At 41.0% G+C, this 13,412-nt stretch overlaps 1 protein-coding gene across 1 annotated transcript in view; it reads left to right on the top strand.

Annotated features, from left to right (window-relative positions):
- Positions 1-13,412, top strand: part of VWF (von Willebrand factor) — a 213,489-nt gene that overhangs the window by 173,319 nt on the left and 26,758 nt on the right. The window contains exons 39-43 of the mRNA XM_072653709.1: positions 1,283-1,385; positions 2,132-2,206; positions 4,037-4,141; positions 8,380-8,585; positions 11,446-11,595. Of these exons, the coding sequence (XP_072509810.1) occupies positions 1,283-1,385; positions 2,132-2,206; positions 4,037-4,141; positions 8,380-8,585; positions 11,446-11,595 (639 nt within the window). The remainder of the gene's footprint in view (positions 1-1,282; positions 1,386-2,131; positions 2,207-4,036; positions 4,142-8,379; positions 8,586-11,445; positions 11,596-13,412) is intronic.

Here is a 13,412-nt window from a genome sequence, read left to right as displayed (position 1 = left end):
TTATTACAATAGCCTTCTGTTTTCTCCAGCCTCTTTCTTTTACAACTTAAGTGCTAAATCACTGTCAGATTAATCTTATAGCACCATTTCCATTAGATTACTCCCTGGCTCAAAACTTTTCGATGGTTCCCCACTGTGTAGGTTAAAGTCCAAGTCCTTTGGCCTGGCATTCAAGTCACAGGTCAGCCCCAGACAGCCTTTCCAACCTTCATGTAGTACATGTTCCTTGCTTGCTACGGGTGTGCCAGGCACTGTGCTAAGTGCTGTGACTATAAGACAAAAATGAAATCCTGAATTTGAGGAGTTTACATTCTAATGAGAGATAAGTGTGTGCCTAAATAGGTGGAGACAAGATCCATTTAGAAGAGATGTAAGGGGAAGATGTTAAACTTCGGGTGAAGGGGGAATAGAAGGAACCTTAGGGAACATCCTCCTGAAGAAGCGGTCATTTGAAGGAAAGGAGGTATTCTTGAAAGTGTGTGTGTGTGTGTGTGTGTGTGTGTGTGTGTGTGTGTGTTTGTGTGTGACACAGAGACAGAGAGACAGAGAGAGAAAGAAAGGGAGAGAGATTAGGACAGAAGGAGAGAGGAAAGGAGGGGAAAGGGGGAGAGGTAGAGGGAGAGAGATAGAGATAGTGAGATTAGGAGGGAAGAAGGGGAGAGGAGAGGAGGAAGAGGGAGAGGAAGAGAGAGGGAGAGGGAGAGGGAGAGGGAGAGGGAGAGAAAGCGAGAGAGCATGAAAGTGCGCACAACATTCTAGGCATGTGATGGTCAATGCAAAGGTTTAGAAACTGGAGATGGAGTATTATATCTGGTGATATGCTGGAGCTACCTAATACAGGTTTGAGAGAGCCAATTGTCAAATTTTTCAGTGTATTTATGCCTTAGAAATTGGCAAACAGTGCATTAAGGTCTTCATTTATTGTTTTGTTGATTGGCAAGAGTTAAGAAAATAATGGTAAAAATGTTATTCGTGAAGATTAAGCTTTAAAAGTCTGTCATGTGTTTCAGAGGGCTGGTTGTTAAACACTTATCAGCACACCCCTGATTGTGTGTAAGGAGCAGAAAAGAACAGTATGTCTAGATTTAAGAATATGTGGATACAGAATAATGTGACCATGGAGTAAGATAGGAAGGGTCCTGATCATAATGTGCTTTAAATGTCAAAGAGAGGAGTATGATTTGATCCTAGCCACTGGAAGTTTTTTTTTTTGAGTGTGTGGTGGGGTTTCAGAGTCAGACCTGTACTTTAGGGCTCTTACCGCTTCTCACTTCTCACACAGTACCTGGAAACATGGGTGCCTTTTGGCCAGCCCTGTCAGATCTGCATGTGTCTCAGCAATCGGAAGATCAACTGTACCTCACAGCCTTGCCATACAGCCAAATGTGAGTCCTCTTGGCTACTACCTCTTTACACTACCACAGGCTTTGATACCATAGGATGCTGGAAAGAGGACTAGACTCAGGGGTGGAAAGATGGAGTCCTAGTTCCACCACTGACTAGCTATGTGACATTGGGCAGCCTCTCTGAGCCTCCTCTTTTAAAAGGGGATCATTAAACTTGTCACAAGGCCTTTGGGAGGAAAGTGCTTTGTAAACCTTAAGGGACTATATATAAATGTGAACTATTTTTATTGAGCAGATGCCTTCAAGAGACTTTGAATCCCTCACCCAAGTTGCAGTGTATTTGCTTTGTGTATGCATATGTTTTGTATTTTCTTGCCTATTTCAACCAAATTCCTTGAAGGCAGGTATTGGTTTACAGTTATTGTTTCCACAGCCCCATGGCTGACATATTGCTACCTTAACCTACATTTTGAGGACACTGCTCTCATCATATCCAACACACACACTGATGTCATATGCACAGAGCCCTAGGAAGGCTGAGCACAAGAGGTTTACTTGATCATTAGTCCCACTGCATGATTTCTTATGGCACTGGACCCATATTTATTGTAAGGGCTGATATTCCTAGGTAGAGGGATATACTTTGGGTTCATCAAGAAATCCAAAAAAAGAGGCTTCTTCATTTCCCTTGATCCCCTATTCCAACATATAACTTCTCCAAATTGTGCCAGGCTTTTCTTTCTCTTTTTAAAAGAGATATTCTTTCTTTACCTCCTTTCCTGTAGCTACCACCTGTGGTCCCTGTGAAGTAGCCCGTTTGCATCAGAATCCAGAGCAGTGCTGCCCAGAGTATGAGTGTGGTATGTACCTAATTTATGATGTCTCATAAATTCACTGAGGTTTTGTGTTTAAGTCTGATAAATTATATAACAGGGTGTTGAAATAACTGACAGGTATAATTTCAGAGCCACTGACTATATGCTTTGAGAAATTACAGGCAAAGGAGCTAGAAGACTGGAAGTAGGGAAATGTTATCTTGATATTTAAAAAGGGAGGAAAAAAAACTGATTGTAGAAACTATAGGCTAGTAAGTCTGATATCTAGAAAATATAGTCCAGTAAGCCTGACCCCTAGCAAACCTCTGGAATTGATTATGAAGCAGATGGTTGGTGAAGATTTAGAGAAGAATGTAGTGATCACTATGAACCATCATGGGTTCACTAAGAACAGGTTAGGCCAAAGTGACTTCATTTCCTTTTTGGATAACTACACTAAGTTGTTAGATGAAAGAAATACTATAGATGTAATGTATTTAATATCAGCATTCTGATATTTAATGTCTTTAACAAAAAGTCTCTCATGATGTCCTTGTGGATACAACAATGAAATATGAATTATATAATTACACAATTAAAGAGATTTACTGGTCTTTTAACAACTGTACCCAAAGATTATTGATTAATGGTTTGTTCAGCCTGAAACTTTAATTCAATTGATTAGAAATTTTCCCTGGGTTCAGATCTATTCAACATTGTTATCACTTACTTCACTGAAGACATAGAAGTCATCCTCATCAATATGATGGGTGAAACTAAGCTGGGAGTAATAGCTAATGTGATTGATGTCAGAATAAAAGGGGATCATTAAACTTGACTCTGCTTATTTTACAAGGCCCTTATGAAGAAAGTACTTTGTAAACCTTAAAATACGATGTGAATAAGAACTATTCTTATTGAACAGATACCTTTAAGAGATTTTTTGGAATCTCCCTGCTCTTAAAGCTACTTCCCTTCATCCATTCATGCTTTCTCATACTATGTGGCTCTTGGGCATTTCTTCCCATATATTCTGCATAGGGATCCACCCAACATTCTTCCTTTAGGTTTCTTAAAACTTTTATTTTTATTATGAACTTGAAAATTATGAATAAACATGAGCATTTCCATATATAAATAAGGCCACAAAATGTTTAGCTATCCCAAACCAGGCATTTATAGGAGGGAAAGAGGGAGGAAGGGTATGGAGGAGAGGGATGGATGGATGGATGGATGGATGGATGGAGAGAGAGAGAGAGAGAGAGAGAGAGAGAGAGAGAGAGAGAGAGAGAGAGAGAGAGAGGGCACTTCTATCTATTTCTGTCTTTTGTATACACATTCAGTTCTGCCAAGGCTTTTCATCACCATAAAATAAACAGATAGGAAATAGTCAAAGAACATCTACCTATTCATGCTTGGATATGGGGAAAGTGACCTTCTGTTATATGCTTGATCAGAAGCAGGCTCACCAAACTTCCCTGAGAGTTGGTGCTAGGAGAGGTATGTTGTGCTTGTTCTGAGAACTTGGTCCCTCCTTGGCCAGGCACATACTCCTTCCCCCATTACACAAAGAGAGGTAAAATTTAAGCCAGCCCCTATTTAAATGATTGGAAAATCCAAATTAGTAGCTTAAATAATTTAAAATCAAATACTATACTATGCTTTGTGTGTGTGTATGTATATATGTGTGTATATATATTGAGTTTCTCTGTAAGTATTCTTCATTCTTTTTGAGTGCTAGACTGTCCTGTCTTATAGCATTGAATTATAAGCTTCCTAAGGAGAGGATTTAGGTATTTTTGTTCACTTAGAACCTCTTAAGGATATGACTGTCTCTTGCTGTTAACTAGCTCTGTCCTTTTCTCTTTCCTTTAGTTTGTGACCCAGAGAGCTGTGACGTGCCCCCTGTACCTCACTGTGAAGATGGTCTTCAGCCAGTGCTGACCAACCCAGGGGAATGCAAACCAAATTATGTCTGTGGTAAGGCCTTTAGCTCAGTCTTTTATGGTGAGGGTCCTGCGTTGTGAGACAGAGCTTGCCTGAGCCTGTAATTAGGGAAATTCCTGGTTGAGAGAAGGGTACAGTTCTGGAAAGACACCCTTTTCTGGAGTGGAAGAAGTAAGGTTAAAGATGAAAGGAAAGCAAATCTAATCTGATGGCCAGGCTAGATCAGGTATCTGAGTAACTGTGAATCATTGGATATTCAAGGGATTGAGCTGAATGCAGGAGTCAGTTGTTGATGAGTAAGTTTGCATGTTCTGAAGATCAGAATGCCAAATGTAGTCAATTGTCCAAATTCAAACTGTTTCCTGGAAGCATAGGTCATTTTATTCTGGATGTTTTTGTGTCCCTACCCTAGTTGACTCTGATGCTCCATGTAGTCCTAAGCATCTCCTTCATCCTCCACTCTCTCCTGATGATCCAACCACTCCTACCCAGTGAAGGGCTATGCAGAGAAAAGCTGGGGGGGGGGGACGTCACTACTGGGGAGTGTTAGGGAGGTTCCCATACTTGAGGGTGGGAGGCCAGTTAGAAACCTCTTGCAATAGACCAAGTAACAGGCTATGAGGGACTGAACTAGGTTGATGACTGTGTGACTGGAAAGAAGGATGGATAGATAGACAGATAGATAGATAGACACATAGACACATAGATACACAGATAGATGGATAGATATATAAATAGGTAGATGGACAGACAGATAGATGGACAGACAGACAGATAAATAGATGGATGATAGGTAGATTACAGAACATTTAATGAATATTTACTATGAACCGGAATCTATGATAAATGATGGAGATGCAAATATAAGTAAGCAAAGCAGTCCCTTTCTTCAAAGAACTTACATTCTAATAGGAAAAGACAACACATAAAGAAAGAGGAGTTGGAATATGAGGGTCACACGTGTGGTGCCATGATGTGGTCTAGAAAGTAGTGTAGGAGATGGTTCTGGGCAAGGTAAGGCAAAAACTCACCCATCGGAGCCGTAGTCCCGAGGATACAGCTGTGAGGGAGAATGTGTGGAGGCAGAAATGACAAAATTTGACAGCTGATTAGGTACATGGGGTGAGGGAGAGTGAGGCATCAAGGATGACACTGAGGTTGTGCACTTGAGTGACTGGCAGGTTGGTGGTGCACTGGACACTAAAAGGGAGGTTCAGAAGAGGACCAGATTTGGGGAAAGCTAATGAGATCTGTGATGCAGATTATGACACATCCCTGTCTTCCAACACTGTGCTCATCTACTACTCATTGTGCCTTACTACTCATTGGCCACTGCCCCAGAGCCCAGAGCCAGCTAGGATGTACTGAGACAGGTTGAAGGACTCTGGCTGCAGCCACCTGGTGATGTAGAAATACACATGGTTGTGTGTTCTAGGCAAAGGGAAAGAGGTATTTTCCTAACAGTATACCCACAGCTGCTGGTGTGTGTGTCAGGTCATGGTTAGGTTAAAACTGCCCTGAAGGGCTCATGCCAAGACAGAAAGGGAGAAACTGGGAGGAGGTGGGATGAGGGAAGGTAGCTGTGTTAGAGATAATCCAGAAGACTAGCTGTTGAAGATATAGTACGGTGTGATCCAACTTCTTACCCTCTATTGTGTTAGTCACATACATCTTAGAGTCATGCCACAACTTGGTGGTGGGGCTGGGTCCCTACTTTAGAGACCACTGGAATAAGAAATGGAATCCATGTTGGCTTTCTTCTCTCCTGCCCCCTAGGAAACGAATATTCTTTCATCTTAGGGAAAAAAGCCTTTTTTAAAAAAATATCCCTGCTATCCTTATTCTTGGAAGCATCTGTACCTAAATCAGGGGTGGGGAATCTGCAGCCTAGAGGCCACATATGGCACTCTAGGTCCTCAAGTGCACCCCTTTGACAGAATCCACACTTTCCAGAACAAGAAGTTTTGATTCAGTCAAAGAACAAGCTTGAATTCAGTTGTACCTGAGGACCTAAAAGGCCACATGTGACCTTGAGGCTGCAGGTTCCCTACCCCTGCCCTAAATCTTTGGGCAAGGTTGTTGTCCCTATAGATGGAAGTCTTTGTAGATGGCTGGCTACAGCACATTCTTTTAGAGGTTAACAGAACCATAGGGTAATAATTTAGAGCTGGAAGTGATTGTAGGGGCTATCTTCAACCTCTTCATTTTACAAATGAGGAAACAGGCCAGCGATAATATGTAATTTGCCCAGCGTCACCCTTTAAGCATCAGAGGCAGAATTTGAATTCAAGTCCTCTGACTCAAGAATCCTTGTTCTTTCCACTGCCTCACATTGCCTTCCAAAGGAAAGTGAGACAAAAGAAAGTTAGAATTTTTGAGGGGGCATATGTATGCTACTTCATAGTCATATGGTGGACTGCTCTGCTCCCACGCACAGGTCTGATGGGAGAGAGAAATTCTCTCTCCTCTAAAAAAATTCCTTGCCCTCCTTTACCTTCTGTCTCTGGCTCCCAGATAAAGCTACTGTCACAAATGAAATTTAACAAAAGGGTTAAGTGAGGCAATTCTCCAAGCACGTTATCATTTGTTAACAGGTGCATGCCCCCTGAAAATAAAGGATGGGTCTAATGGCACTGCCTCTGGCCAAAAGATCCTGAATAGAGGGGGCAACATATTTTTATAAGCATAGAACAGAGGATTGAACAAGATCATGTAATTGCCTAGCCTTACAGAGGTGAGAGATTATGGGTTGGATCAAAGAAAGCAGTCAGACCCACAGATGGGATGCTGCCATATCTCTCTATCTCTAAGAAATGCTTTTGTGAATTCTATGGGTCTTAGCTGCATGCTGAGGTTGCTATTAAGGGAAGGCTTACTGGTGACTGGAGAATTAAATAAAACCACCTTAACTGTTTAAGATGTGACAAGGTCAGGTAGTCCTAGCTTCTCAGGGATACCTCATAAACCTTGCAGGAAATGCTGAGACAGTGTTTTATGAGAGTATTGAGAACAGAATTTTTCTTTAACTAGCAGCAATAATACCCTTGGTATCTCTTTTTACAGAGGGGGAAGGTGAACTTTAGCACATATAAGCTACTTTGCCCAGAGACAGAGAAGAGGGCCAGGCTTATTACATAGAACACAGAATAGGATGACTGAATAAAATAAAATACAGAATCAAGATTTAATTCCCTCACTTCTCTGAGAATTTGCAGACTTAACTTTGGTGGACTGAAAATATCATTTATTTTTTTAAAATTTTTATTTTATTTTTAATTTATGGAATAAAACAAGCATTTCCACAACAGAGTATGATAAAAAATATGATTGCACATGAAACTGCAAATCTATTATGTACAATTTGCAATTCCCTTTAAATATATTATAAAGTTATCATGTAAATTGCTTTTTTTCTGTTTTTCCCTCCTTCTCCTTCCCAGATGGCTACCATTGGACACAAATGCATACATATGTAAAATCATTCTATTCATCTTTCTATTTATCAGTTCTTTCTCTGGATGCAGATAGCATCTGGAAGCATCATTTAGAAAAGGTGAGAAGAAAATGAAATTTATCAAGGAATAGAAATCCTCAATCCAGAGGAATCCATACTCTGCTAATTCAGATATTGATTTTCCTGAAGAATCTGTGTTTGGGTGGTAGGAGAAAGGAGTCTTGTTTCGAAGGTAGACACAGCGCATGTCCTAATGGGATGGTATTTGTTGAGTGGTTTTGAATTTGATGGGCCAGAGCATGAGGACTGGTTATATAGGCAGAAGGAATAGAAGAGGAAAAAAGGGATTAGTAACACAGAGGTGGAAATATAGGTCTATGAATAACACCGGAATCACTTAGTGCAACCTTCTAGGGAGCTTCAAATAACTGATCATCTTGAAAATAATTCTAATTAGGACATATCGTTCTGAGTCCTTCCAGAGTCCTAGAGATGCTTCATGTGATATTACTGAATCTCAGTAATGTCTAAGAGGATAGATGTTATTGGGATTAAGGAAGAAGGCAATTCTATGTTTTCAGTTTTGCCTAAAATCCTTACTTCCCTGAAGTTTAATTTCTGTTAGGTCCTATTTACTTTCTTTCAGACTCTGAGTTGGAGAGGCCTGGACTCATTTACATCACCCATTTAATATTCTGGGCAAACTCTCTGCTCGGACTTTGTGTTACCATCATTCCACTGCCAACTATCCTTGGGTGAAATTTTCAGTAGAGGAGGAGCCCAGTGGTATTTTCCCTGTGTTTGTCCATCTTTCCAGCCTGCAAGGAGGAGGACTGTAAAAACGAGCCTATCCCTTCATGCCCTCCACACCGGACATTGACTCCCCGGAAGACAAAATGCTGCACTGAGTATGAGTGTGCTTGCAGCTGTTTTAATTCTACTATGAGCTGCCCGCTGGGCTACCTGTCTTCCTCCATCACTAATGACTGTGGTTGTATCAGTACCACCTGCATCCCTGACAAGGTAAGGTGCCTGCAGCTTCTGCATTCCTAACATCCAGAATCTGGCTTCCCCCGTCTCATTCCTTGGTCTCCAAATTGAGGATAATCATAATCATATAATCACAACCTTTAGGTTCTTAACCTACCTTAAGTAGATATTCAGTTGAATGCAACATTTTTTTTTTTGGAAGTACTTATCATGTGCTTAGCACTTCTAGATTCTTGTGGGAGACATAGAATAAATCAGTTGAAGAAAAGGTCCCTCTCCTTAAGGAAATTAAAGCCTAGTTGAAGATGCAAACATATGAACCAACTAGGAAATAATTCATTTATTCATTCATCTGGTAGTTACTGAGTGTCTACCATGTGCAAAGCACTATCCTATGGGAGATAACGGAGAGGTGGAATTTAGGTATTGTCCCTATTGCACTAGTTTATGAACTGCTTAATAATCTACAGCAGGGGTGGGGAACCTGTGACCTCTAGGTTACTAGGATTCAGTCAAAGGGCCACACTTGAGGACTTAGAGGGCCACATGTGACCTCAAGGCTACAGATTCCCCACCCCTGATCAAGGGCAATATAGACAATAAATAATAAAGTACTAAACTTTTTTGGTCTCCCTTAATGCTAGTGCCTTCCCTCTGAGATTGTCTCCAATTTATCCTGCCTATGTCTTTTTTTTGTACATAGCTGTTTGTAGATGTCTTCCCCATTTGATTGCAAGCTCATTGAAGGCAAGCATTATTTTTGCTTTTCATTATCTCCCCAGTGCTTGACGCAGCATTTGGCACATAATAGCAGTTAATAAATACCTGTGGACTTGCCTTGACTAAACTGAATTGACTCATCCAACAAACCATACGCTGCTGACACTAAGTATGTGAGAAGTCAGGAAGGAGAATGATTGTATTGGCTGGAATTCAGAGAAAGGTTTCATGGTGAAGAACAGACTTGAAGGAAACTGAAATAGGAGGAACTGAAGTTAACAGAACCTTGGATCAGAGATCTTGGCAATCTTGTTTTCAGGGAATAAGCCCTGACAGGTGATTGAGGGAGTCTGTAACCTGTCTTTCCTTGGGGGTCCTTAGAAAGGAAAGTATAAAATCCAGAGTTGGAAGGGACCTGAGAGATCATCAAATCCATCTTACCTTTCCAGTAAAATAAGCATCTAGTTGTCTGAGATATGACTCTTCTGGAGGCAAAATGGTGAATTCTCTGGAACATTCTGGCCCAATGAATATGAGAACGTTTTGGAGAAGCAGGAGCCAGACTTAGCAAAGTCTCTTAAGAGAAGAGCAAGATTTGAGTATGTTCCCAACATCAAAGCCTGAAGAAGAGAAGAGCTAGACGGATAGATTTGGGAGGGATCTTGGACACCATCTAGTCCAGGGATAGGGAGCCTGCAGCCTTGAGGCCACATATGACCTTCTAGGTCCTTGGGGGTGGCCTTTTGACAGAGTCCAGGTTTTACACAACAAATCCTTTTATCAAGGATTTTTGTTTAATGAACCTTGGATTCAGTCAAAGAACCCCTTTTGAGGACCGAGGGCCACATGTGGCCTTTAGACCACAGGCTCCCCATCCATATCCTATTCCCTATGACACATGGGCTTTCTAAATATAAGAAGATTACTCATACTTTTTTCTATTCCTCGTATATTTATCACAGTATCACATATACATATTAAGTTCTTGTTCACTTGTTTCAGTCATGTCTGACTCTTCATGACCCCATTTGGGATTTTCCTGGCAATGATACTGGAGTAGTTTGCCATTTCCTTCTCCAGCTCATTTTATAGATGAGGAAACTGAGGCAAACAAGGTTAGGTGATTTGCCCAGGGTCACCCAGCTACTAAGTATCTGAGGCTGAATTGAACTCATGAAGAGAAGACTTCTGACTCCAGGCCAGGCATTCTATCCACTGCATCACCTAGCTGCCCACATATAGTAAGGCTCAGTAGCAATTTGGTGGATTACTGAATGATAGATTTTCTGAATTTTAGTTTTGGAAGGAATATCAGTGGCCTCTAATTCAATCAATGCCTGATCTAGACTATAACATATCTGAAAAGTCATGATCCAGTCTTTGCTTAAATCCTCCAGGGATGGAAATGCTCACTTCCTTAGGCAGCCCATTTTACTTATAATTAATTGTTAGGAAGTTTTCCAACATCAAGTTGAAATTTTCCTCTTTGGAATTTTCACACATTGCTCCTGATTCTGTCATCTGGGGCACAACAAGACCCATCTGACAGTGGATGTGTTATCTGAGGACCAGCCTGGCCAAGTTCAGAGAGGATCATCTTCACAATGTTGGTTGCTGAGTGATAAAAATACACGAACAAAATGATCATATTCCCCTAAGTTGCATCTTTCCCAGTCTAAACAATTTCAGTTCTCTCCACTGATCTTCCTAAGATTCTTTGCCATCCTGGCTGTATTCTTTCTAATACTTTCCAAATTATTGACATCCTTCCCAAACTGTGGTGCCTAGAATGGAACACAGTACCCTAGATGTGGTCTGACCCTATCCAAATGAAGAAATGAACTTTTTTCCCCTAACTGGTTCACATGCATATATCATCTTTCCAGTTAGACACTAAACTCTTTGAGAGCAGGGACTTTGCCATGGTTGCCTTTTACTAGAAAGACTACCAAGCAGGGCATGCGTACCCACAGAGCCTACTGCTTTGTAGAATTACTTATGTGTCCTTTTCAGGGGTAGAGTTGGGAGATGAACAAAGAGCAGTAATATTCTTTGGAAACTCAAACTAATGGTCTGGCATCTCTGAAATTTAGCTGATATGATTGGCTAAAGTTGCTCCGTCTTGCCTCTAGCTCGTTCTAGGTATAAACAAGTTGAAACTTTTTGCATCCAGGTCTGTGTGCACCATGGCACAGTCTACCCTGTGGGGCAGTTCTGGGAGGAAGGCTGCAAAACCTGCACCTGCACTGATATGGAGGATGCTGTTGTCGGCCTGCATGTGGCCGAGTGCTCCGAGAAACCCTGTGAGGAGAGCTGCCAGCAGGTAAGTAGGGCACCAGGTGGGGACCCCTGGACTGGGGCAGTAAATCCTTAGAAAGAAAGGACTCTAGGAAGGGAATAAAAGAGTCCCTGAATTGAAAACCACATGCATTTTCAATGTTCATCATCCTTTTAATAGCCATTAGCAAACATTAAAAGTATAACATGATGTGCTGGGCAGAGGGGGAGGGACAAAGAAGGCATGTGGGGCAAGGGTTAAGGCTAGAATATGGATAGTAGCCCAGCAAAAAGCAACTGGACTAGGAAAAGAAATGCTTGGTCATCCTCCCATTATATTCAGCATTAGTTAAATCCCTCTTCAAATTTTGAATCAGTTATGGGATTCCAGATGAACTAAAGCTCTATTCTGATGACTCATGAGGTTTTGGATGTGACCCTAAATTCTTGAAGGTTACCTTAGGGGAACATAAGCTCTGGCAGATCTTGCCAAGCTGAAGAGGCTTCCTGGGCAGGTTAAATAATAGACTGAGTTGTCCTCAGACTAGACTAGACAAATTCAAAGAGAATCCTCATCGATTAGTCAATAAATACTACTGCATGCCCAACACTGTGCTATGTGAGAGATGGTATAAAGGTAAACCCAACAGACCTTAGCATCAGATTGGATATGAGTACTGAGAGAGAGTGACAAGTGTAGGAGGACACCCAGGTTTTGAGGGATTGGGAGGATGGTGCTACCTTCAAGCATAATAGGAATGCTAGGAAGAAGGGAGGGTTTAGGAGGAAAGATAATGAGTTGGACTTTGGCCAGATTGAATTTAAGGTGTCTAAGGGACATCCATATCAAGATGTTCAATAGGCATTAAAGTGTTGTTTGCCAGGTGACAACAATTTTTAGCTTTGGTAGCTCATGGAAACTGCTTGCTAAGGTGTGGAAGGGTTATGTCCTATATCAGTGGTGGTAGAATCTACCCCTCTGAAATCACAGATCTGCCGAAATATTAAAGTTTAAGTATGAATCTGTAGTAGTTCATAGTGAAATAGAAAGGAGGTAGAAGAAAGAAATGGAAAGGATGGAAAAATTTGGGAATACCCTCTTTTCCCTTTCTATTCCAATCACCTTTTCCCTCATAGGTCCTGCTCATTATCCTAATCCCTCCACCCCCTCATTCCCTAACACCTTGAGATCAATGACTGTTAATTTTTTGTCTTTTCTCTAAAACCTGGCTCAAAACTTAGCACATAGTAGGTGCTTAATGTTCTTGTTGAGTGATAGATGAAAATAGTAGGTGATCTTCTGGTTCCAACGCTTTTAAGCCAATATTGGAGATGATCTTCTATGAGTCAAATCTAAGTGTTATCTGGAAATCCCAGATCCAAGGAAGACAAACTAGTAGGGAAATTGTAGTTTGGACTCTGTGTAACTTCTTAAAATACATTATAATGTGAGATTTTATAATACTACTATAAGAAGAGTGGTGGGTAACAAAGCAACGTACATTATGTTGGTTTTATAAATGATAATAATAATGACAACAGTGAGGATACTGGTGATATCAGTATTGTGTCAATGATGCCTTGGTTTGGGGAGAAGATAAAGGGACCATGCATAGGCCAGAAAAGGGTGAATTCTTGCAATTAATCCAACAAAACAGTCCTTGTGCTTTGTTCAATGCCTTGGAGAGCATCTCTAGTAAGTTCTTTTGCTAAATTCTCTAAGGTGAATATGATCTATTTGATCCAGTCCTCATTTGTGAAATGAAGGGATTATATTAGCTGAGTACCAATGTTCTTTCCAGCTCAAATGCTCTATGTGGTCTGGTCTGATGCCATAATGCCAAAAAGGTTATGATCTCCTGC

This window comes from Notamacropus eugenii, chromosome 3 (genome assembly GCF_028372415.1).
Source record: "Notamacropus eugenii isolate mMacEug1 chromosome 3, mMacEug1.pri_v2, whole genome shotgun sequence".
Taxonomy (NCBI): domain Eukaryota; kingdom Metazoa; phylum Chordata; class Mammalia; order Diprotodontia; family Macropodidae; genus Notamacropus; species Notamacropus eugenii.
The sequence above is the reverse complement of the archived record's forward strand: the minus strand, read 5'-3'. Positions and strand labels throughout refer to the sequence as shown.